Genomic DNA, 22,251 nt, shown 5'->3' with positions numbered 1-22,251 from the left:
ACAGTGGCCAAGAGGGGAAGTTATTTCAACTACTTATGCAGCACTGGGTTTAAAAAAAGAATGTACTACCCTCCAAGCAGGGACTTTTGGGGGAGTAAAAAGATTTATACCCTGATCCTTAGTTAAGTTAGTACATTAGTTAGGTAGTATTTTCAATGCACGTGTGGGTTTACATAATTAACTCAGTGAAAGTGTAAAATAAAAATACTATATAACCTATTTTTATGGCAACTTAACGTCACTGGAGGAAACGGTTTTAAATCAGTTCCCAAACTTCCCAAACTTCCTTGGAATTTATGAAGTAAATTACAAAACTGTGGAATAAATTGATAAATGCCAGTTCCATTTCTTCTGCTTTTAAAAATAAACCCATTATGAACGTATTACGGCTTTCTGCTGATGTCACGGTGAGAGTGAAATGAGGGTGCGTCCTTTTTAAAAGACAATTTAAATATTTCTTAAATAAGTGTAAAGGTCATCACTGCATTTCCTGCTCCTCTCCCTGTCACATGCTCATATTACATTGTGTAACGGCTCGGCCAATCAAAGTGCAGGTCTCAGCTTTAAGTCCCGCCTTTGTTGATGTTCGCTGGCTGCTATTGGTCGAGTGCTTTTGTAACAACCTCAGTCTGTGGATGTGAAAACAGATCAGCTGTTTGTGTCGGCTCGCTCAGAAAACTGTGAATTATCAGCGACAGACGAACTTATTTCAGCCACAGATCGAAACAACCGATAAACATGGTCTGACTGATCATAAAAGGTGAGTTTGTTTTAGGTTTACATGTTTATTTGGTGATTTAAAACCGTAGTTGACGAGAGACACAGATGACAAACACAGATGTTTACTATCTTTCTATTTCTGGTGTGTGAGCGTCAGCGGAGTGGAAAAGTAAATGTACCTTTACTCAAGTACTTAAATACAGTTTTCAAATACTTGTACTTCACTTGATTCTTTCAATTGTACGTTACTTTGTACCAATATATAACATTCAAGTGTACTTTTAATGCCACTACATTAATGTTAAAGCTTTAGATACTTGTCAGTTTACATTTTCATATTGTAAACAATTAAAGTCTTAAAACATGTAATATATGCAAAAAACTTAATTAGTAAGTGATATTAGATTGTTGATATGGCTAAATAGCAGTTAACATAGTGGTAAAAACGAACCCCACCTTCAGCTGTATCATCAAAATCCAAATTCAAGCTTTGTGTGGGCTAAAGTGATATGAAGATAATCTGTTTATTATCAAAAAAAAAATTCTTCATAATAACTCTTTAAAACATTGGTCCTTTTATTTACATTGTATTATATGTTGTCATGTTTTTGTCTCATATCCTAGCTAGCATCTACGTGGTGAGGAAGATCCGGGCCTCCATTACTGATGGAGAGCAAAAGGAGAAACCCAATGTTACACCATGTAGTGCCAGCGGTAAGACAATGATTACTAACAAAGATTATATCCTCTGTAAAGAGAGCAAAATCTAGAAAATGAATGGCTCTCCAAAAATCCTAATACAAGTTTAAATAGCTATCGTACACTTGATGGAATCTTAGCTGCAGCTTACACTTACGTACTATAACCTGCTCAAACATCATTCTTCTTATCTGACCATTATGTCATGCAGATTAGGGGTCTTAGCGGTAAAGACAGTGTGTTTAGGCTTATGAAGGACCATTATGCATTACATGTCTCTGACTCTGTTACGCTTCTCTCCTCTACTTAGCTGAAAAGAGGGCGGGACATAAGTCGCTAGAAAACACACCAGCGGCTGCTCTGATGTCGGGGCCTGAGGAAGACGTCAGTGGAGCAGCAGTCATGGGCGTGTCCTCGGAGAAGGCTCTGCAGTCATGTGGCTCCTGACGTTAAAGGTCACGCTGGACACTGGGACTGGGATCAACTCACCTGAAAATTATAATTGGTCATCTTTGTACATATGCAATGCAAGACAAAGGTTCACTGTTATGGCCGATCACTTGTATGTACATAACCATACGCTCACATACAAAGCTCACCATCATTTATTTTCGAGCGGCCATGCAGTGATGATTCCAGTCAAGTGTCTGTGCTGAACTCAGTGTCGAGATCCTCATGACTCGCATCTTTGCCTTTTTCACAGCAGACATTTGGGCTCACCACAGCACGAAAACACACAAATAACCTTATTGAAGACTGTTCTCTTGAAGGTTTTGCTGGTGTAATGTAATGCAGACATTTTTGTCATTAAATCTATTTGGTTAGTCCTCATGTTGTCTGTGAGAAAGGCCTACATTTATATACTGCAGTGTTTGAAGGCCGACTCACCAACCTCTCTCCAGGGGCTGAGCAGGCCTGATGTTGTTGCTGTTGTATCAATAAATGGATAAAAAGAGTTGCCACTGGGTTGATGTGTACATATTAACTTTCGGAGGGTTGTGGTGATTGATAATTATAATAATCACCAACTACGTGAACCTGTTCCTGTGGGTGTTGTGATCCAGTAAATCAATCTGAGCCTTTTGATATGTGAAGATCAAACTGTAGCCGTTGCCCGTGTGACATGGCTGCTGGCGGAGGCCATCTATTGGACAGATTCCAAAAGTTTTTGTACATACCATTCATTGACACATCCACATTTATTAACTCAACTCAAAATACCGGAATTACCCTTTCAGGTTTGTTGGGAAGCACAAACAGCAAGTTTCAGGATGAACTTCCCTTTCCCTGGCAAAAAAAGAAATAGATACATCATAACTTATCTTAACTGAGGCTGCTCGCAAATAAAATCAAGCTTTTTTACGTTTCTTTTATGTAAACATCTTGGTTTAACCATTAAAGTTGCTCGGTAATCGCAACAGTTCCTGTAAATTAAAAATGTTAACAACCAAAAGACATCTCTACAGTTTTCTAGACTAGAGAAAGGCAACTTTAAACCTAAATACGTCACTTTAAGTAGTTACTAAATATATGATAACCTTAAACGTCTACCTTAGTTTGAGCGGTTTATGAGTTCATGTTGGCACGGGCGGAATTATATCATTTTAGAGAGCTTGTTTCCTGACGAACACGGCGCGGGTGTTGCACGTAGTCAGCACTTGCTGTTCCGGGGTTGTACAACACCAATCTACTCCACTATGTTACAAATAATAGAATAATAAATCATAATAGTAATAAATAAGGGTTTAGAGCCTCAGTGGAAGTTTGTAGTGAGAGAAGGAATGTTTGGTTTGCGAAAAGGCCGCCGAAACCCCCGGGTCATTTTTCTCGTGTATTTCCGGCGCCCACCGGATGTTGCCAAGGAATATTGAGGCGCTTGTTGAGAACAAATCTGAATCAGTAAAACCTGCCGTTGGACGTTATTGAAGACGTTCGTTAGGATTTGACTGCATTTCACGATATTGGCTGGAAAAACAACGCGAAGCCCCGACATATGGTGGGTGTTAGCTCTCATTGGTTGTGGCGAACACAACAGATACGGTAGCACCATCATGGTTAGCGGTGTTGATATAAACTAGCCCCTCTGGTGCAGTTTGTCTTTGTGGGTTTTACCTGCTGTGCTTCGTCACATATGTTGTGTTGTTACTTATTGTTATGCATTGAATCTATCTGAATATTGTCCCTAGAAAAGTTTAAAAATAAACGCATAAACAAATAAATAAAATGAAACGGGGACCACTTAACGAGCACTTGTAATGGACACTTTCGAAACACTTGATGAGTTGTGACAGTGGGTAAGTAATCACTTTGAAAAGGGCGATCTGAGTGTTACACGTAGCGTGTGTTAGTGCAACATAAACACCGGCTTCATTGACAAACGTAATGTGGTTGCTGCTACTTCAGGAAACGCCTGGTGAACTACGCGCTTGTACTTTTAGATCTAGTTTCCATTGTTTGATCGGTGTCCAAACATAGAGCGTAGTTTCATGTGGTCTGATCTCACCGTGGTGGCAGATGCGACACAGAGAATGCTTATCTTACTATTATATATATATATATATATGCACATATGCACATATGTGTAGTACAGTGCAAAAGTTTGAGACACTTAAAATAAAGTGGAGAAGCTTTCAAATACGTTGAAACTAACTGTTTTTATTCATCAATTCATACAAAGTGCCGCGAACAGAAAAACTTCAAATCAACAACTTTAAAACAGCACATTACACTTGCACAAAGTCTTTCTAAGTACTTGCTTGTAGGGTTTTGCAAGCATCTTGTAATGGTTCCTCATTTTTCTGTTGTCCTTAAAGGAAGTTCTTTATTTTATGTTGTTGTCATGCTGCAAAACAAACGTGGCACAGATCAGATGCCCCCCCCCCTGGATAAGAATTAATACACCATACTGTTTTTACATTGAACAATGGTTTGATTTCCTGTTTGTGTTTTTTACCATCGAGCAAAGTCTCACTCAGTGTCACTCTGACAATTTAACTCAGTTGTTTGTTGTTTCTAGAAACTCAATAGACAGCCTACATGTTGCCACCCAATTCTGTACTCGCTGGTTTCCATCTCATGTGAGTCAGAGTCTTTGTTATGATCGACAGAAAGACACTTAATCAGCTATTATTTTGATTATTGATTCATCACCAAATAAAGTTTGGTAGTTTTTCAAGCAAAAATAGTAAAAGAATGCAAAAGATTTATAGAGTCTTCCTCTGACATGTTATCTGAATCCATGTTGGTTGGAATATCTCGATTGAGCCACCTATCACCTATAACTACCTACTGAAATGTTGTACCTGTTGTACCACTCTGTCATACAGCATTTGGCTTGGTGCAGAGACAACATGTTTAATTCTTTGTGTTTCTTGCAGTGTTCTTGCTGTGCCATACCACGTCGTGGACCATGATGGATCGAAGAAGAGCCTTGAGTATTCCATTTAGTGTTGAAAAGGATAACATGGTATTTGTGACTCACATTTTTTCTGACATATCCAGTTTTATGGCATGTATGGCAACTAGAGAGCTTTTAGTGTGCCGCTTAAATTGCATCTTATTTTGCTAAGATAATGTGGTCTTGCTTTCTTTATTGCTGCCATCATAAATCCCCATGCAGAGAAATTAGACGTACAATTGTCACAAATGGGCATAACATGATCTACAAATGATTTTTCACTAATGCATGTTCTTATCGACACACAAGCACCAAGCAATTTGAACACATATAGAGTATTTTACAAATTTGGTTTGGTCTTGGTATTTTTGCAACTTTAAGTTGCATCAATTGTTGATCAAATATTTGTCTTATGATTTAAAATGAACCGACCATTATTTCAATTCTAGCTGCTATATGCATTGTGTCAATACCAGTTTGGCTAAACAGCTTCATGCACATGCTTGCTTAACATGATAAATGGGTTAAGGTTAACGTAATAGATTAAAAATAGCAATTTTTGCACATTTGGTTGAACATTGAAACAATTTTGACAAATACATTAAATACATTTCGTACATCTTGTGCATGATAACTAACCAGACTGTGAATTTTAGATGGAAAGCCCACTAAAAATTTCCACGATCTGTCTTTCATCAGAGTGTGGGGAGTTAGACAGACAGGTACAGCAACATTTTTTGTCCTGTGTCTGATCATATTAACAAATGTTATGTTAATAATGTGGCTATTATTAGTCAGGCTCCCATAGTTTACTTTCCTTTCAACAGGTTTCCTGGACAGCATTTGCAGGAAGTAAACTCAGACATCCTGATTCAGAGCATAAAAATGGATCCAGGCTGTTGGATGACAACACTGCAACTATGGTGACTCTACAAATGGCCACGTAAGTGATTGCTGACAAGAGAGTTTTGAGATATAGGCTATTCTAGACTATTGATTGCAGACAGAAAAACCTGTTTATCTGTCCACCAGCTGAAACTAACCAAAATGTTATGTTGTTCACAGTAAACGGGGCTGTGACTTCAATCAGTGATTTTTCCTGTGTAATATACTGCAGTTTCCTAAACTTTCACAAGATGGGGTGCTCCCCCTGAAGATCAGGAAAATAATTTCTTCAATTATCCCTCAGTTAGATCACATGACTGAGTATAGAAGTTTATCATCTTCTTAAGTTTGCTCTTACTCTGACATGTGGCACCTCAAGATTGTCTTTTTTCCGAAAGGGAAACATAAAACCCCCATTGCTTTATCTTTTAAGATCATCTGGTACATCCTGTGCTTATGTATGCAGTATTGATTTTCTACACAGCATACGTTTTGTTATGATAACATAAAAGGCCTTTAATGTAATGTTCATTGGAGAGTGGGGAGAAATCCTGTCGCTTTGTTGTCCCGGTCGACTGTCAAAAAAACCCAGTCCTCGTTAGGCAGTTTCTGCTTTTGCTTTGCACAGTCCCGGGACGGGAATACAGCAAGTTTTACCCACCTTGCCATTTATTTATGTGGCAAACACTGTATTTCTTAAATGAAACAAGCTCTCTGACTCAAGGCGAAGCTTATCATGACTGCACACGCGTCTTATCTACAGTAGGTGACCCCTCCCTGTTGATCAGCTGTAAGACACAAACTCTGGCCTGCAAGGGTAAGACAGAATACCCCGATTGGCCACCATGTTGTGGGGAAGACTGGTTTAGGATAGCTGTGAATAAATGTTTTTCTATTTTGTCCTGCAGGAGGAAACCCTGTCTCGTCCTGACAGATGTCCTAAAGACAGATCTGGGCAAGACTTATATGGAAAAAATAAAACCGAGTCATACCCCAGGAAATGGAGGACAAATGTCAAGTACGTGGAAGGAGAGAGATCGGTGTAAAGAGGATCCTGGGGTCTGCAGAGAACTGAGGTCCATTCACGGAGAGGCCAAACAGGACAAGAGAAATGGCATATTCTGTAAACGCAACCAGACGCCCAACTCACCCTCTCAAAGGTAGGAAGACACTGTGAAAGGAACAGTTTAAGTTGCATTTTCGTAGTCGTCCAATATTTGGTCTCTTTTTATGCCTTCATTTCCTCCAACCATGAGGGAAATATGTGACTCTTTAGCAACTTAATACTCTACTGCACTGATGCTTCCTGTCTGCTGTTTGGTGCAGAATCTTTGGTGAACAGTGCGTGGTTACAAATGGAAGTAAATCAGTCTCATCAGATTTTGACATTTTAAAGCCTTTGAATTTCTAGCACTGAATTTTTACATTGAATTTATGCATTTGTATTTTTTCCGCTACGCCGGTGTTCCAGTTTAGCTGGGGATCATGGCAACTGGTGATTTGTTGTCTTTATTCCAGATGTTGCTGGTCGGTTGCAAACTCTGTCGCAGATTCGTCATTTTCACAAAGCGCCTGTGTGTGAAGTGCGGTGATACACTGAAGGTCTCGTTGAAATATATATCAAACAAAAACCGATCATGTGTTAATATAATATGTCCGTATCAACTTCACGTTTAGACAACAATATAAATCATATGGGTAAAACGATCCCATAACTCCACGAGCTTCGCCTGAATGAAGCAGTTTTTACTCTGCCAGCTGTATAACACCTGATGTTGTTTAAGGAAACGCCCATGTTACCTGGTGATAGTCCGAACACAGAATAAACGCTGCAGACTTAATACCAGGCTTCACAAACTGATGCTCCTCTTCCTAGGAGACACAGGGAGTTATGAAGAATACACACGCGTGGCCAGCTCCACGCAAAGTGCTTTCGTTTGACGCGGGTGATCATTACAATGCAGACACACCAAACATAATAGGAAAACATCACTAACATCAACAAGGTGGAAGCTTGTGAGGTGTTTTTGTGGGTAAAGTTGGTGAACATGAGGTTCAGTCATCTGAGAATGAAAACAACACAAACGCTCATCAGAAAACACTATAGTTTGTTTTTCGTAGTTTCTGTTATGCAAGTGTTGTTTATCTGTGTGTAATCAACAGATGCTCTGTCTGAAGTGTGTGTGTGTCGAGTGTGTTGTCAACATGACACATGTGACGAGGCAAATCTGGAAAACTAACTTAACGTCATGGTCGAACAATGTGTTGTGTATTTCCTCATCTACAGCGGGTTAGTCGCAGGATAAGTCTCCTTATGATTGCAATACCATGTTCAGGGTAGAAGAGGAAATGATCTTCCACACTTTAACCCTTTGATCAACTATGTCATCAAAGGCTCCATTCTTCATTTAGGAGCGCTGGATTCCAAGACACACCCACAACTCCAGCTTGATCCTGTAGAACATAGTATAACCAACTTTACTCACAAAAACACTGCACGAGCTTCCACCTTGTTGATGTCAGTGATGTTTTCATATGACACGTGTTTGGTGTGTGTGCATTGTAATGATCACCAGCATCAAACGGAAGCCCTTTGCGTGGAGCTGGCCACGCGTGTGTATTCTTCATAACTCCCTGTGTCTTGTATGAACGATGAGCGTAGCTGACAGTATGGTGCTTCTCGTTTGTGTCGTCTCCATGGGTTGTCGCAAGTTTCACATGATTTCAAATTGTTTTAATTTCAGGCCGTCTCTTGTCTGACATATGATGCTGTACTGATATTTGCTCAAGAACCAGACTAAACTTCAAAAGTGGGGATAGTGTGATAGGTGGTTGATGAATAATGAACAAAAGTAGCCACAATAGCAGGAGGAGGTTTTCTTTATTAGGGTCATTTCGTCTGCTGGTTTTTTCTTCGTTTAAGCAGAAATGACATTTTAATGGTGTTTGGCTCGGCCAGCTGCATCCTTGGCTCTCCGGATTTTCCAGGCAGAAAAGTTGATTTCATTTGGAACAATACCGCACAGAAAGATTTCACAGCTCGAGGTTCTGGTTCAAATAGGTTTCTGCTTTTGTTTTTTTGTTGCTGTATTTGTGTTTTATCTTGGATATCTTGTGATTAAGTACAGTCTTTGTATATAAAGGTCCTGGGAATTAAATTTTGTACCACTTTGTGAAAATGAGAATAATGTGTGCAGCAAAATAAGAACATGTTGTTATTTTTCTTCAGGTCAAGACTCAGGAGAAAGTCACAGAATATGGATTACAAAGAGGACCGAGACGAAAACAAAGATATCAAGGAGATGATAATCGGCAAGAGCAACGGAGAAAGCTACAAATATGCTGAAGTCGTAGGTGAGGAAACCCATAAAGAATTAAGAATCCTGCTTATTTATGTGATGCTAACCACCACTTCACACAGTTATTCTGTCGGTGTTGATTTTACCCTTGAATCGATTATTGGTCCAACCTCCTGGAAATCACCACCGATCTCTTTTTCCACTCTCCCCTGACCTTGTGGATGGGGTTCTCTCAACTGTCCCTGAAGGTTCCTCCCAGTTGGAGAGGTGTATTGACTATCTTGACCTTGCCTCCAGACTGAACAAACAAATGTTGCATTTTTAAAGTTGTTAAAAACAAACACAACCAGATATACAGAGTTCATAATTAAGCCACATTTTTTTACTACGAGGAGATGAAAATGTCCTATGTCGTTGTCACATATATGTTTATTTCAGCATGAGTGGCTTATTATTGTTTCTCTGTCTGATGTAGATTGTGGGTTGTCGGTGAGCTGGGAGCCTGCTGAGAACACGAGAGATTGTGATGAGTTTTCCCCAAAGATCATCAAGGAGAAGTCGGCTGAACCGGAAAAAGAAGTTCAGCAAAGTGTGGTGGGTCCTGTAGACGAGGCTTTAAAACTCAGAACTCACCAAGAATAAAATCCAAACCAACCCCTTCCCACAGAAGGCAGTAAAGAAAGGCCCCTGTCATGTAGACATGATACCAAATCTTCAGTCAACCGCATGTTTTGAATGAGCCCTTGATTCAATTCCATAACACTCTAATACTGCACAAGTCTGAAACTAGAACCATCACATTGTTGTAAAGCGGCAGCAGTTTTTGTCCACTCCAAATAAATATTTGAAAACATAAATTTAATGCAAAATGTTTAACAGTTTTACATCTAGTAAACTAAAAATCACAGCATATAAAGTTGGACGATGGGTCTCCTCCTCCTCCTCCTCCCACTATTTAGAGATGAAGCTAAAATATACCTGATACAAAATAATTGTTTTATGACCTATACTGCAGCCAGCCACCGGGTGGTGATCAAGGCATTTTGGCTTCACTTTATGGGAGCTGCCATGTCGTCCTCCTTTATCTACAGTCTGTGCGACTGTCCAATTCAAAGCTGTTCTACAGTGGTGCAATGAACAGAAATATAAATCAAAAAATATTTGGTCCCAACAAAACAGTGCTGATGAAAACAATACAAATAAGGTGAATTTCTTTTTGTCTTTAGACCAGAAAGGTTTAAGCAGCTTACAATGTCTACACGTTTGTTTTACAACACAATACCTATTTGAAAAAACTGTATTTTAAAGCCAGAAAGCCATTTATTTCACAGACATCACATATATTTTATGGGGATTAAAAGGAGATATTCTCAAAATTTGTATTTTAAATCTTCACATCTCTTGTACTTAAAAATAAACAATGGTTCTTTATTCTGTGCTGTATCTGCATGACTTGTCTGGTGAATATACAACAAAAACGACACATCCCATTCTGTGCTGTCCCCACAGAAGAAAAAAAGGAACAATTCAGGGTCCCTGCACAATAGCACAGTGAGCCCTAAACGGCGCCGTGAGAGCGTGCTTCGTCTGACTGGAGAAGATGGAAGAGACAGGGTACCGGCCCGACCTGAAGCTTGTGTGGCAGAAAGTGGAGAAGAGGGAGATTCTGAAAACGTGGACCGTACCATTGTACAGTTCACTGTTGGAGGGGATGATGGAAGAGAAGTTCTGGTCCCGATCATCACTCCTTATTTGGAGGCTGAGGACACCCAAAGAGATCGAGAGTCCAGCCAGGACAGCACAACCAAGCCAAGCAGCCCTTCTGACCCAAGTGAGTCAGAACGAGTGATGTTAGATCCTCCTCTAAACCTGAACTTTTTAATGTTGACAAGCATCTTTTGTTAGTTTGTCTTTTACTTTCTTTTGTACGTGTGGGTCCTTCATCTCATTAGCGGCTGTGATTCCTCTTTTTACAACTTCCCAATTGTCTTTTGGAGGATTACTAGCACCCATGCTCCCCTACAAAGCACATTACACCTCCCTTGTGCTGTGTCAAATAAGCGTATAAATGTGCTTGGGACTGTGCTTTTTTTTAAAAGCCTGATTTCTAAGTAAAAATCACACTCATTCTTTTCTTCATGCCTTTGTTTCAGTTGTGCTGTCCAGTGATGATGAGGAGAGCGACAACGTTCCTCCGCACTGCAGACCACCGGTCCACACACTGGTCACTATGGAAGACACCGTTATACAGAAGGCTGTGATCAGACAAGATGATTGTGACTTACAGGACATGCAGGTTGGCAGAATATGTCTCTTTGTTGTACAGAAGTTTATCCACGTCCACAAAAACACATTTCATGAAATATTCTGGAGAATACAGGTTTTGATTTTTATGTGCAGGTTGTAATTCTGTTGGAAACAGAATCTGCCCTTTTTATCACAAGTAGAAAAACGACCTTGCACAGGTTTCTAAACTGAGCTGAGTTAATGCCCAGATTAACATGACATCACAAAGGGTTTATTGAGACATCATGCGGATGCCTGAGGTTTTACTTCACCACAGGGGATCCTGTTTACCACTCGCTAATTGACTGAAACAAATGAGAATGCTTTGCCTGTGTAACAGGCACTTAGATGTCAAGGTTAAACCAGACATGAGTCACGTAAGAGAAAGATCTTATAGATGGTCAATACAAAGAGTATAAATAATGAATATATAGAATATTGTAAAAGGAAAATCATTTTATTCTCAACAGAATCACTATTCTAGTTTAGTACTATGTTACTGTAAGTCAAGAACTCCAGAAGATGAATGAAAAAAGATTGATTACAGGATGCATGGCTATGCTGGTGCCCCACATTTCAGCCCCAGCTCAGTTTCAGTTGTAAAAATATCTGTTTAAGAAAATACATGTGTTTGCAGGTGAAAGGGGTCGGAGGCCTTTGAGCGCAGTATATCAATAAATTTAAACATCCTGACCCAAGTTCGGAGCATTACATTTAAACATATAAACTTCCCAGTGCAGACACAAGCTTCATTATATTTAAGCTGAGTTGGTTAAAGTTGTTTTTAAAAACAGAAAATGGAAATTCTTGGCCGATACCGATATTTAAAACAACAATCTAGCCGATAGCCGATACCGATATTTGTTTATTACTTGAATAATATGAAAAACAGAAAAAGTGACAAGTGTAACTTTAGATGCCATGTTGAAATCCTTGGTGGTATTACCCCCTCTTGAAATGTCGGCTGAACATGTCTTTCTCTGAGACAGTGAAGAAATCCCACACAGCCGACGCTGCCGACATTGTCTCTGCTGTTTGTATGTAGTACCTGTTGCGCATGTGCACACCGGACCCGCATTTCTCTGTGCCGGTCAGCCCGCGATTCTCCGCTTGTTGTTGTATGTAACCCATTCAATGTCGGGTGTCGGGGGTAAATGACGTATTCTCCAAGCAAGCCTTTAGCCCCCCCCCCCCGTCTCTTTTTATCTATATGACTGCTTGTGTGGCTGTAGTGGATGGGCAGAGGGGGACATTTAATTATGTGATTGGGAAAATTGTTAAAACTCCAGGACAACAGAAGGGTAATACAAAGTATGGGATGCGTATTTGATCATTTATATCATATAAAATATGTCATTTATATCGTTTAAAATCATTTTTCAGTCTGTTTCCTGGCGCGATACGCTCGCACACCGAAACCATCGGTGAAGGGCGCTGGTGCGGCGCGGCGCATCGCAGCCCATGTGAACCGCACAAAGGTTTAACAGGGGGGTGGATGGGAGGCACCTGGCTTTCCTTGGCGCTGCGCGGCGCGGCGCTTCAGCGCCCGGTGTAAACCCGGCAGATTGGCAGGCTGCAGAAAATATACCAATGAACATCGGCCAATGTTATCGGTGAAAGTCAAGTTTATTACCGATACGCCGATGGCAGTAAACGAGGCGAATATCGGCCGCTACCGATATACGGCCGATACATCGGTGCACCACTAGAAAAATGTAAACCTATTTTGAAAAAACCTTTACTACTGATATTCTTTAAGACTTACACAGGGCTAAAAACAAACAAATTATGATCCCACTTTGGTTTTTATCTCAGCATATTTGTGTACAATCAAATTTGTGTCATCTTGACACCCAAAATAATCCTCACAGTATCTTCTTACACTGTAAGGACAAGCTCTGTTTTAAATTGCATGTTAAAACAATGTGTTTTTATTGTCAAATGTATGTCACATTCATAAGCACAACAGGATCTCAGAAATGACACTGATGACTAAAGATCAGACAGATGGAGAAAAGATGATAGAAGAAGCTGCTGCTTGGAAAAACCACAAATGTCTCTTCAGTTCGAGAGGATTTGACAAAGTGCTGCAAAAGAGTCCTCTTACTAATGATAAACCCTTGTAATGCTTCATTGCTAAAGGAAAATGTCGTCTGAAAAATTGATTCAGCTGGTTTTACTGGTGCTAACATTCATATCCACATCTGCAGTAGTTGTGGCAACACTGCTTTTATGTTTTCAGGATAGGAAAAGTTGTTCTTGCTATAATGATGAAGTTTTGTGGTTATAACAAGAAATTCTTAAATGGGTTTGGTCGTCCGATGTTTTCATCGCAAGATACTTGTGAAAAACAGCAGCAGCAGCATTCATCGACGTCAACCGCAATGTTTTTCTGTGTGCTGCCACTTGATGGCACCAGAGTTAGAAATGTCTAATTCCTACACATAGTGGTTGTACGAGCACTGAAGTGACATTGGAAGAATGTCCTCCCAAACCACGGGGCTTGGCTGTACTCCCAGGTTATTGTCTGTCTGACTTTGTGATAAACTAACTGTAATCGTACCATTTCAAACTGCTTGTGTGTCTTTGTGTATCATAGGTGCTGCGTGCAGTTGTAGACAAGCTTCCTGTTTCGGTGGCACGTTATCCCATCCCCAGTATCGACCACTCCTGCATGAGCATAGCCTTCTCCACCCTACACTGTGGCGGCTACCGAGGGATAGCAAATGGCAACATCATGGTAACCCGACCCAACAAATATATCCATTTTGCAGAATCCATATCATCCTTTCAGGACATGAATTGCAAAATGTTTTTTTTCTCTCCTTTCACAGATGGCAGACCAAACAATCATCATCCCTCTGAAAGGTAATGTGGACATTTCCTCAACACACAAGTACAATCACACTGTTTGTCAAGAGGCTGTGACCTGACTTTGACCTTTTTATCTGGATCGTATAAACCCAAGACCAAGAGGAACCCGTATCATCTTGTTTTGTTCATGCTGTCTGCACATCCTCCCCCAGCTTAGTGGTCTATTTCAGATAGTAAAGTGTGTGTGTGTGTGTGTGGGTTCATGGATTAGACCCTCAAGGCCCTTGTGCACTTTCACCTCTGAGCCTGTGAAATCTCCCCTTCTCCGAACTAAGGTGCTCCATGTGTGCAAGAACAATTCAAGACTGAACAATGTTAAAAACTTTGGCCTCGACAACAATTATTTTTTTGCAGTTATATTTCTATTTTAACCTACATTTATCAGCTCTACAGATTGCTATGTCTGTCAGTTGTTTGGTCAGTCCACATCAGAATATCTCTAATGGATGGGTTACCATTAAGTTTTGTGCAGATGTTCATATTCCCAAAGGAGGAATTTTAATGACTTTACCTCAAACACAAACACTAGGTTGACATGGATGGATTGCTGTTAGGTTTCCGACAGATATTCCAGGTTCCCAGAGGATAAATCCTAATAACTTAATGCAATTTGTTAACATTTCTTCTAGCAACTTTTAATAGCATAAATTGATTGTCAACTTTGGGACATTCATAGTCCCCAGAGAAGGAATTATAATGAATTTAATTATTGAGGCGAGAGAGGCATATATCTGCAGGAAACAGGACTGACTTTGTTTGGTGGCAAGAGGTTGATGGAATACTTTTACTGCTGGTTAGAGGAACATGCGAGTTGTTCACCTCTTGTATGTGTGAGACATTATTTTGAGTGTGCTTAATGTAAAGATGTAACAGTGTTGATCATTTGGTACCAAAGCTGCGAGCTGCTAAGCTAACCTGCTCTCCCCCTCTCCTCAGACTCTACTGACCAGGTGGAGCTGATGTTAACGTTTGAGCGCACAGCTCTGAGGAGGTACAGTGTCTGGGAGGAGCAGGAAATGGAGATGCGTGAGCTTCACTTTAACGGTGACGAGAATCCTTTCCCTGCTGCTGTCCTCGTGTTTTGTGTGTCAGACACCGCTGCAGCTGAGATACAGCACATCCTCAGCATGCTGTGTGTCGAACAAGATGGAAACACTAACACTGGTGAGTTTGCTGGAGCGATCTAAGTGTGAAGACATGTCGGTACCTCAAACACATATTTGTAAATGTTGCATTCTAAATTGCCTTTACATTTTGTGAAAAGCAGTATGTTACTGATTGACAGGCTTAACAGTGTTAAAAATAATGCTTATATTTCCATTCCAGTCAAGTCAAAGGTAATGTCTATAAACAGGGGAGGGTTAGGGTTAGGGGAGGGACAAGATTTCGGGGCCCAAAGTGTCTACTTTCCGTTTCTAGTTCTTTCACGTCTGAGCAAGTTAAAGTTTACAAATGTCACGTGTTTCTCCTGATAGTTCTGAAAAGATTTTCAGTATTGTTTGATATGTCACCTTTTCCTCATGTAAATCTTTTTTTATTTTAATAGGCACAGCCAGCCCCTTCATCCTGCTGACTCTGAGAGACCCTCTAGAAGGAATGGAGGGCGCTTTATTACGCTCCCTCCTGGACATCGACTGTCTGAACAGTCTGACACATGAACAATCTCTGGGATCCCTCGGCTCAGACAGATTCAGGGGTTGGGATGAGATCCAGAATCCTGTTCTTTGTCTTGATGATAGCATTGAATTGATCAGAAAAATTGGACTTGACTCACACCTGCTGTGTCTGCTGGGCCTCGAGAGCCCCGACCCTGAACCCAACGCATACAGTTCACACTCTGACACAGAGGAAAACAACATGCTGCAGATCTGTCCGGAGGTTGAGCTGCAAAAAGGGACGCCCCCGGAGCCGGAGACAACATCAGAGGAAGACACAGGGACAGAGGTCAAACCTGAGGAGGATCAGAAAGAAGAAGACGAACATCCCTCTGAGGTAAATGGTCAACATACATTTTGACCCCTGGAAAAAAGCAATGTATACCTCAGTGTTTTTCCTTGCAGTATTAAAAGTTCTGAAAGAATAAGACATAGAGCAAAACAATGAGCATAGCAGAAATATTTTTCCTTCTTTCCACGTCTGTTGATCATTTTTCTTGCCATCTGATTCATTTTGTGTCCCCTGCGGAATCACTGGACGATGTGTTCTGCCAATGGTAAATTGTTACAAGGTGTAATTTGCTCTCATGATATCAATTTTCTTCCCACAGAAGAAAAAGGAGGGACCCACCCCTGTATACACACTGTGCCATCGTCGTACCAAAGGATCGTACTCCGTGTCCCACTGTAAACCAGACTCCAGCTGGATTAAATATAAACACCGGGGTCTCCCAAGCAGGCAAGTTACCTACGTAGTCTCATGTGCAGCTTCTCGTGCAGGAAGGTCCAGCGGCTCCCAAATGAGGAACGTTTCTGCCACTAGAATTCACTTCTGGGAATAAGAATGAAACAGATTTAGGGATTCATTGATCCGCAACCAATGCACCAGTTTTCAACTTTAGTTATTTGCTGATGCAGAATTTCAGTACGATACCAGTTGATTTTTCCAAACTTTAAAGCGATTTCTCTTGTAATCAGGGGTTTCTAGGAAATCTTGAATTTAAGACGGACCTTAATGGAGAATCATTTCTGAATTTGTCTGTATTCTCTAATTCTAATTGGACATATAATATTGGTAAAAACATTGTAACTATCACAGTCTACTTACTGCTGCAGGTCAGATTCAAATCTATCTTCTCTTTTCATTGACAGCTCCTACTTATCCTTATCCTAATGGTTATGTTACTGATATGACCTGTTATCTATGGTAATTTGAAGTTAAATCATTCTTCTTTCTTGCCTCCTCTCTTTAGGTTGATCCAGTTTCCTCCTCCTCCACTAAAAGGAGGAATAACTGTTACAATGGAAGACCTGCAGTGCTTGGACAGCGGGCAGTTCCTCAACGATGTAATCATCGATTTTTACCTCAAGTGAGTAGCACGTTTTTAAACTGACAGCTTTCGGTTCCTCGTGAGATTTGTGGAGGTGAAACCTCATTTTTGAAACAATCGTGTTTATGTGTTCCTTGAAAACAGATACCTCCTCCACAATGCATCCGATGCTGTGGCTGAGCGCTCCCACATCTTCAGCAGCTTCTTCTACAAGCAGCTGACGCGGAGGGACAACGCCAGCGAAGGCGCCACCAGTGACACGTAAGTAGTGCAGGCAAAGCTCGGTGTGCACGCGGTCTGCACTGGCAAAAGTTGTCGCCGTCTCCCACCTGATCGGCTTTGATATATCACCTTAAGTAACTACCAGGCGTCAGGCATCACATCCTTGAGATTATAACTCAATCGAGCACTGACAGAGTTTAGCTTTAAGCAGTACAGGAAGTGACTGACTGACAGATGTTTACCCCTCAAGGTTTAATCTAGCTGAATGCGCTGCTGCTGAGACTCACCTCGACCTGTCTTGACTCCGCTTTGTATTTCTTTGGCTTTCTGTCTTTGTAGTTAGAATTCAATAATGTTGAATCAACACAACTATCATATAATGAAAAACATTTATATGATTTCATCTTAGCAGTTTAATTTGCCCTTTAACTTAATATTTTGGAAGGACAAAGAAACATAATAATGCTTTATCCCTGTTTTACTTCCAGTGCATCCTGCTAGCATACCTTGTGCTCTTGTAGCTTAAAAGGTGCACAATGTTAAATACTTCAGAGAATTTCAGGTGTTTTTGCGTGTTTGTCGCGACGTGTGAAACAGGTTTATAACTGGTGTCCCTATCTTTATCTTTGTGTTAGCTGTCAGAGGCAGAGGCGGCACCAGCGGGTGAAGACGTGGACACGCCATGTGGACATCTTCAAAAAGGACTTCCTGTTTGTCCCTGTCAATCAGGAGTAAGTTAAACACGTGAAGTGATGTGAGATTTGTTGTTGTTGTTGAGATGTCACATTACGTCTCACATTGCTCTGTTGTCTGCTTAGGGCTCATTGGTATTTAGTCGTCATTTGCTTTCATGGGCTGAATGAGCCTAAATTCGAGGCCTGGCCTGGTCCAGGCTCGGAGATGACGAAAAGCCACGACGAGACAGAGAAGCTGCAGGAACAGGACGAGGCTCAGAGCTCGAAATGTCCAAATGACACCGAGACAGCACCTCAGGAAAACCCCAGTGACAACGTGGCACCAGAGACAGGTGGCTAAATGATTCATAGCTTCTCTGTGCAAATATCACTTTCTGTCACTTTTTGTGCATATTTTTCTTGCTTCTACGATGTTGCGATTATATTGATGATTGAGAAACTGAAGGATGGGGTTGTTTTCTTGTTTCAGAAAACACTAAAGAGCAACTTCCCAAGGATCCACCACCTGGTCCAGTGGTAAGAAATAACCGTTTTGTGCTCACAATTAATAAAAATGTTTCTCTTTTTCTCTGGCAGACAATTATTTATTTAACAACTGTTTGTCCAGATCTGCTCTGTCTAACTATGTCTTTGCTTTCAGAGGTGCACAGAGAAAACCTTCCAGAAAAGGGTCGTTTGCAAGAGGTGAGTGTGTTGGCAGAGTTTTATTATAAACTGCCACTGTGGCCATCTGGTATTGAGAGCTGTTCTTGATTTTAACACGAATCCTCCAGGACTATGTGTTCATGTTTGCATGATTTTTAGAAAGCACAGATAAGTTGATCATCAGTAACAATAAAAGTGATTCCTCTAAAATTGGTGAAATGTCTATGGAGTACATGTTTTGATGACTTATCCAGACTGTGTAGAATTATTTGACCTAGAAATTCTGGCTACAGTGAAGTAACACAATGCTCAAAAGGGAATATTTATCAACACTAAAATGCTCCAAACCTTCATATTTCATGGGAACAAGATTTGAGGAAATATTCCAATGTTTTTAGCGTCGTCGTATATTTACGAGTCACAGTCCTCGATAAAGTATGACAGAAAAACTAAAGCAGAAAACTCCAGGTCCAGTGGACACCTACACACCATATGGACTGATTACAAAACACGCACGTCTGTACAAGCATGGTCAGACATGGTGAATTCGAATTACCTTCGACAAGGAGGTTTTGTTTTCAGCCCTGTCTATTTGTTGGTTTGTTTGTTTGTAGGCAAGATTATGCAAAAACTACCAGACATTTCCACAAAACGTGGTGTAAGGGTGTGATATGGTTCAGGGAGGAACTCGTATCATTTTGGTGTAGATGTGGATCAAGGGGCAGATCCAGGATTGTTGTTTTTTTCAGCATTTTTGTTTATTTCTCAGAATGATTCATGGATCTTGATGGAAAAAAACCGAAATTTTTAGGGAATTGATATTAGTAGTGTGTGCAATTTTTTGTAAATTCAAATAAAAATCAGGATTTAAAATTTAAAATTTAAATTTAGTTCATAAGGGGACTTTTGGACCTTGGTGGAGGCATGTGCTCTACTGAGTGCCATTCTAGTTTTACATAACGAATTAAAGGTAAAACGTGATATTTTGTATCATGTCTCGACCCCTCAGATTGAATTTGATACTTGATATTTATCATTGGTAAATTGCACCTTGTGTTAAACCGATACAAAAATGTATTATTATTATTAAACTTAGCATACAGCTAAAGAAGAGGATTGTGGTCTCTTGTTGAGACAATTTGTCTCTCTCTCTCTTTTTGAGCTCTTTAGTGTTATGTGTATATCACAGAACTGTTTTAGCCCCTTTTCAATGTTGTTGGCTTCTAGTTGTATCCACACTAACCTGTAGATGTGGAAAAATAGCCCTCAATAACACATGAATGTGGAGCAAAGCATTAAATGACAGATTTTCCTCTCTGCAGGCCGTGCATCCTCATCATGGATTCCCTCAAACCTTCTCTTCACGAGCGAGTCTTCAAACTCTTACGGGAGTAAGTGTGACAGCTTATATCCGCCTGTCTGTAGCTGTGTTGGTGTGTTTGTTGTACTTGTGTGTTTTAAGATGATATACATGTCTCTCAGGTACTTGCAGTCAGAGTGGGAGGTCCGTCGTGGCTCAACGAGGGAATTTAGCCCTGATCAGATGAAAGGTTCACACTGTCAAGTTCCCCGTCAAGACAACAGCAGCGACTGTGGCCTTTACCTGCTGCAATACGTCGAGAGTTTCTTGAAGGTAAAGAGTCGTCTGTGTTTTTTGGGGCTCACATAGTCTGACATAGAATTCTAAGTTATTTCAAGACGTGTTGACAGTGAGAAACTTCTTCTGCTCGTAGGACCCCGTGGTTCACTTCGATCTCCCCCTACGCCTAGAGAGATGGTTCCCACGACAGCAGGTGCGGCGGAAACGAGACGAAATCAGAGACCTGGTACTTAACCTTTACAGATGGCAGAATCTGGACAGTGACAGATAGACACAGGAGCAGTTTTGCTGCTCGCTTCATCGCATTCCCTGTAGCTAATACAAATCACTGCTCATACTGAGTGACGGACATTTCAGCGTGAACTGGAGATATTCCTTTTAGGTTAGTTCTTGTTGTTAGACACATTAACTTGAACAACACTTGGAAGCCTTTGACTCTCTGTGGCTCCTGTGACTGAATATGAAGGCAGCAGTAAATTCAAAATAAACACGTAGCTGTCCATACAACCTGAAATACAAAGTCGGTCATATCCAGAAATGCAAATGTTTGTACACCTCGAGACCTTTTATTGATTGTTTTTATGCTGCAAGATATTTTATAAAAGGCATTATTTGTAACAGATTTTCTATATTTTCTAGTTTGTCATCAGAATTTTCTAATTTGTCATCTTAAACGCAGCCATGGTATATTATACGTTTCAATTCAAATGTTTTCCCCACTGAAGCCTCAGGGACTGGAATCTGACCCAACACTCGCATCACTTTCCCTTTGTTGAACTCTTCCGCTCACTCTGTGCCTCACTTAGTCTCAGACAGGACAACTGAGCATTCACTCATCTTGTTTTCTGTGTGTCTGAGTGTGTCCCACTCTGTGTTACAATCTGTGTTACAATCCATCAAAGGCCCTGAAATCACAGTGAGCCTCATGGTATCAGCTGAACTTACAGAAATACCCCAAAGCAAGAAATTTATATATTAACACAACTGACACAATTTTACCAGTGTGCAGCTAATGATGAATTTCACCATCAATGAATCTGATTACTACTGTGTTTTCTTCAGTGATGTTGTCAAAATTCCAGTGATCACACTTTACTAAAGCCCAAGTTAATGTAATCATCTTACCTGTTGAGCCCTAAATCCAAAGACATTGTTGTTACTGTCACACAAACTGAAGGGAAGAAGAAAAAATGAGCTGAAATTTGATTGTTTTTTTCATCATTTTCCCGTTGATTAACTAATTGATTAATCAAAAAATATAGAAAAATCGAAAACAGTGTTTGGAAATGTTTTTGATCCTGTTGTGGATTTGGCACCTTTTTTTGACCAAACTTAACGAGTGTAAGTTAATGGCTGCTTTTAAGTAAACTAAAAAACTAATAGCTACAGTCTTTACTGTAGATGTTCTGTACACGTGGGTTATGTTCATGCAAACTACCTTATTTCATACATAAAGCATATAAGTGAATGAATTATTTTGCTAAATCGCATTTTGTCAAACCAAGTTGAGGGGTGCGCATACACTGGCACGTAACAGTATTCCGTTAAGGGTAAACACTGCTTAATTAAGATCTGTGATGGCCTGAAAGTTTCATTTCAACTCCACTGTTCTCGACAGAGATAAGTTCCGATCATGTTTTAGTTTTCTTTTACAAAGTCCTTGATCTGTCTTTTTTTTAGATCTTATTCATGAATGTACAGGAGCTGATTCCAAAATATGTTTGGTTTCGATGCTGTATTAAACGTTATAGAAAAAAAATCACCTGTTATTTTGTGGGGTTTTTTTTGTGGTTACCTTGAACATCTAGTTTACTGCGGATGGAGAGTGACAAGTGGACAATATTTCACCGTAGCCCTGACGTCTTTTCCTTCTTTGTTTTCAGAACAAGATGATCAGTGATTGGTCACTGAAACCCAGATTGAATAATAATGATGATAATGAT

General features: G+C 40.3%; 1 protein-coding gene across 5 annotated transcripts; it reads left to right on the top strand.

Annotated features, from left to right (window-relative positions):
- The first annotated feature begins 601 nt into the window (after positions 1 to 601).
- Positions 602 to 22,070, top strand: senp7 (SUMO specific peptidase 7). 5 transcript variants are annotated; one of them, XM_035174275.2, is made up of 26 exons: positions 602 to 760; positions 1,345 to 1,434; positions 1,730 to 3,415; positions 4,436 to 4,496; positions 4,797 to 4,885; positions 5,473 to 5,538; positions 5,644 to 5,759; positions 6,610 to 6,861; positions 8,931 to 9,055; positions 9,476 to 9,594; positions 10,510 to 10,831; positions 11,154 to 11,296; positions 13,886 to 14,026; positions 14,121 to 14,154; positions 15,097 to 15,324; positions 15,707 to 16,152; positions 16,427 to 16,554; positions 17,069 to 17,185; positions 17,291 to 17,407; positions 18,004 to 18,099; positions 18,187 to 18,395; positions 18,533 to 18,579; positions 18,704 to 18,747; positions 20,031 to 20,099; positions 20,191 to 20,341; positions 20,442 to 22,070. In XM_035174275.2, the coding sequence occupies exons 3-26, from the start codon at positions 3,413 to 3,415 to the stop codon at positions 20,577 to 20,579; spliced, it is 3,261 nt and encodes a 1,086-aa protein (XP_035030166.2). In that variant the 5' UTR covers positions 602 to 760; positions 1,345 to 1,434; positions 1,730 to 3,412; the 3' UTR covers positions 20,580 to 22,070. The 5 variants fall into 5 exon arrangements, with proteins under 5 accessions (XP_035030166.2, XP_035030168.2, XP_035030167.2 ...); XM_035174277.2 differs by lacking the exon at positions 4,436 to 4,496; XM_035174276.2 differs by lacking the exon at positions 5,473 to 5,538.
- The last annotated feature ends 181 nt before the right edge of the window (positions 22,071 to 22,251 follow it).

The sequence above is a fragment of the Hippoglossus stenolepis genome, chromosome 13 (genome assembly GCF_022539355.2).
Source record: "Hippoglossus stenolepis isolate QCI-W04-F060 chromosome 13, HSTE1.2, whole genome shotgun sequence".
In the NCBI taxonomy this organism is placed as follows: Eukaryota; Metazoa; Chordata; class Actinopteri; order Pleuronectiformes; family Pleuronectidae; genus Hippoglossus; species Hippoglossus stenolepis.
The sequence above is the reverse complement of the archived record's forward strand: the minus strand, read 5'-3'. Positions and strand labels throughout refer to the sequence as shown.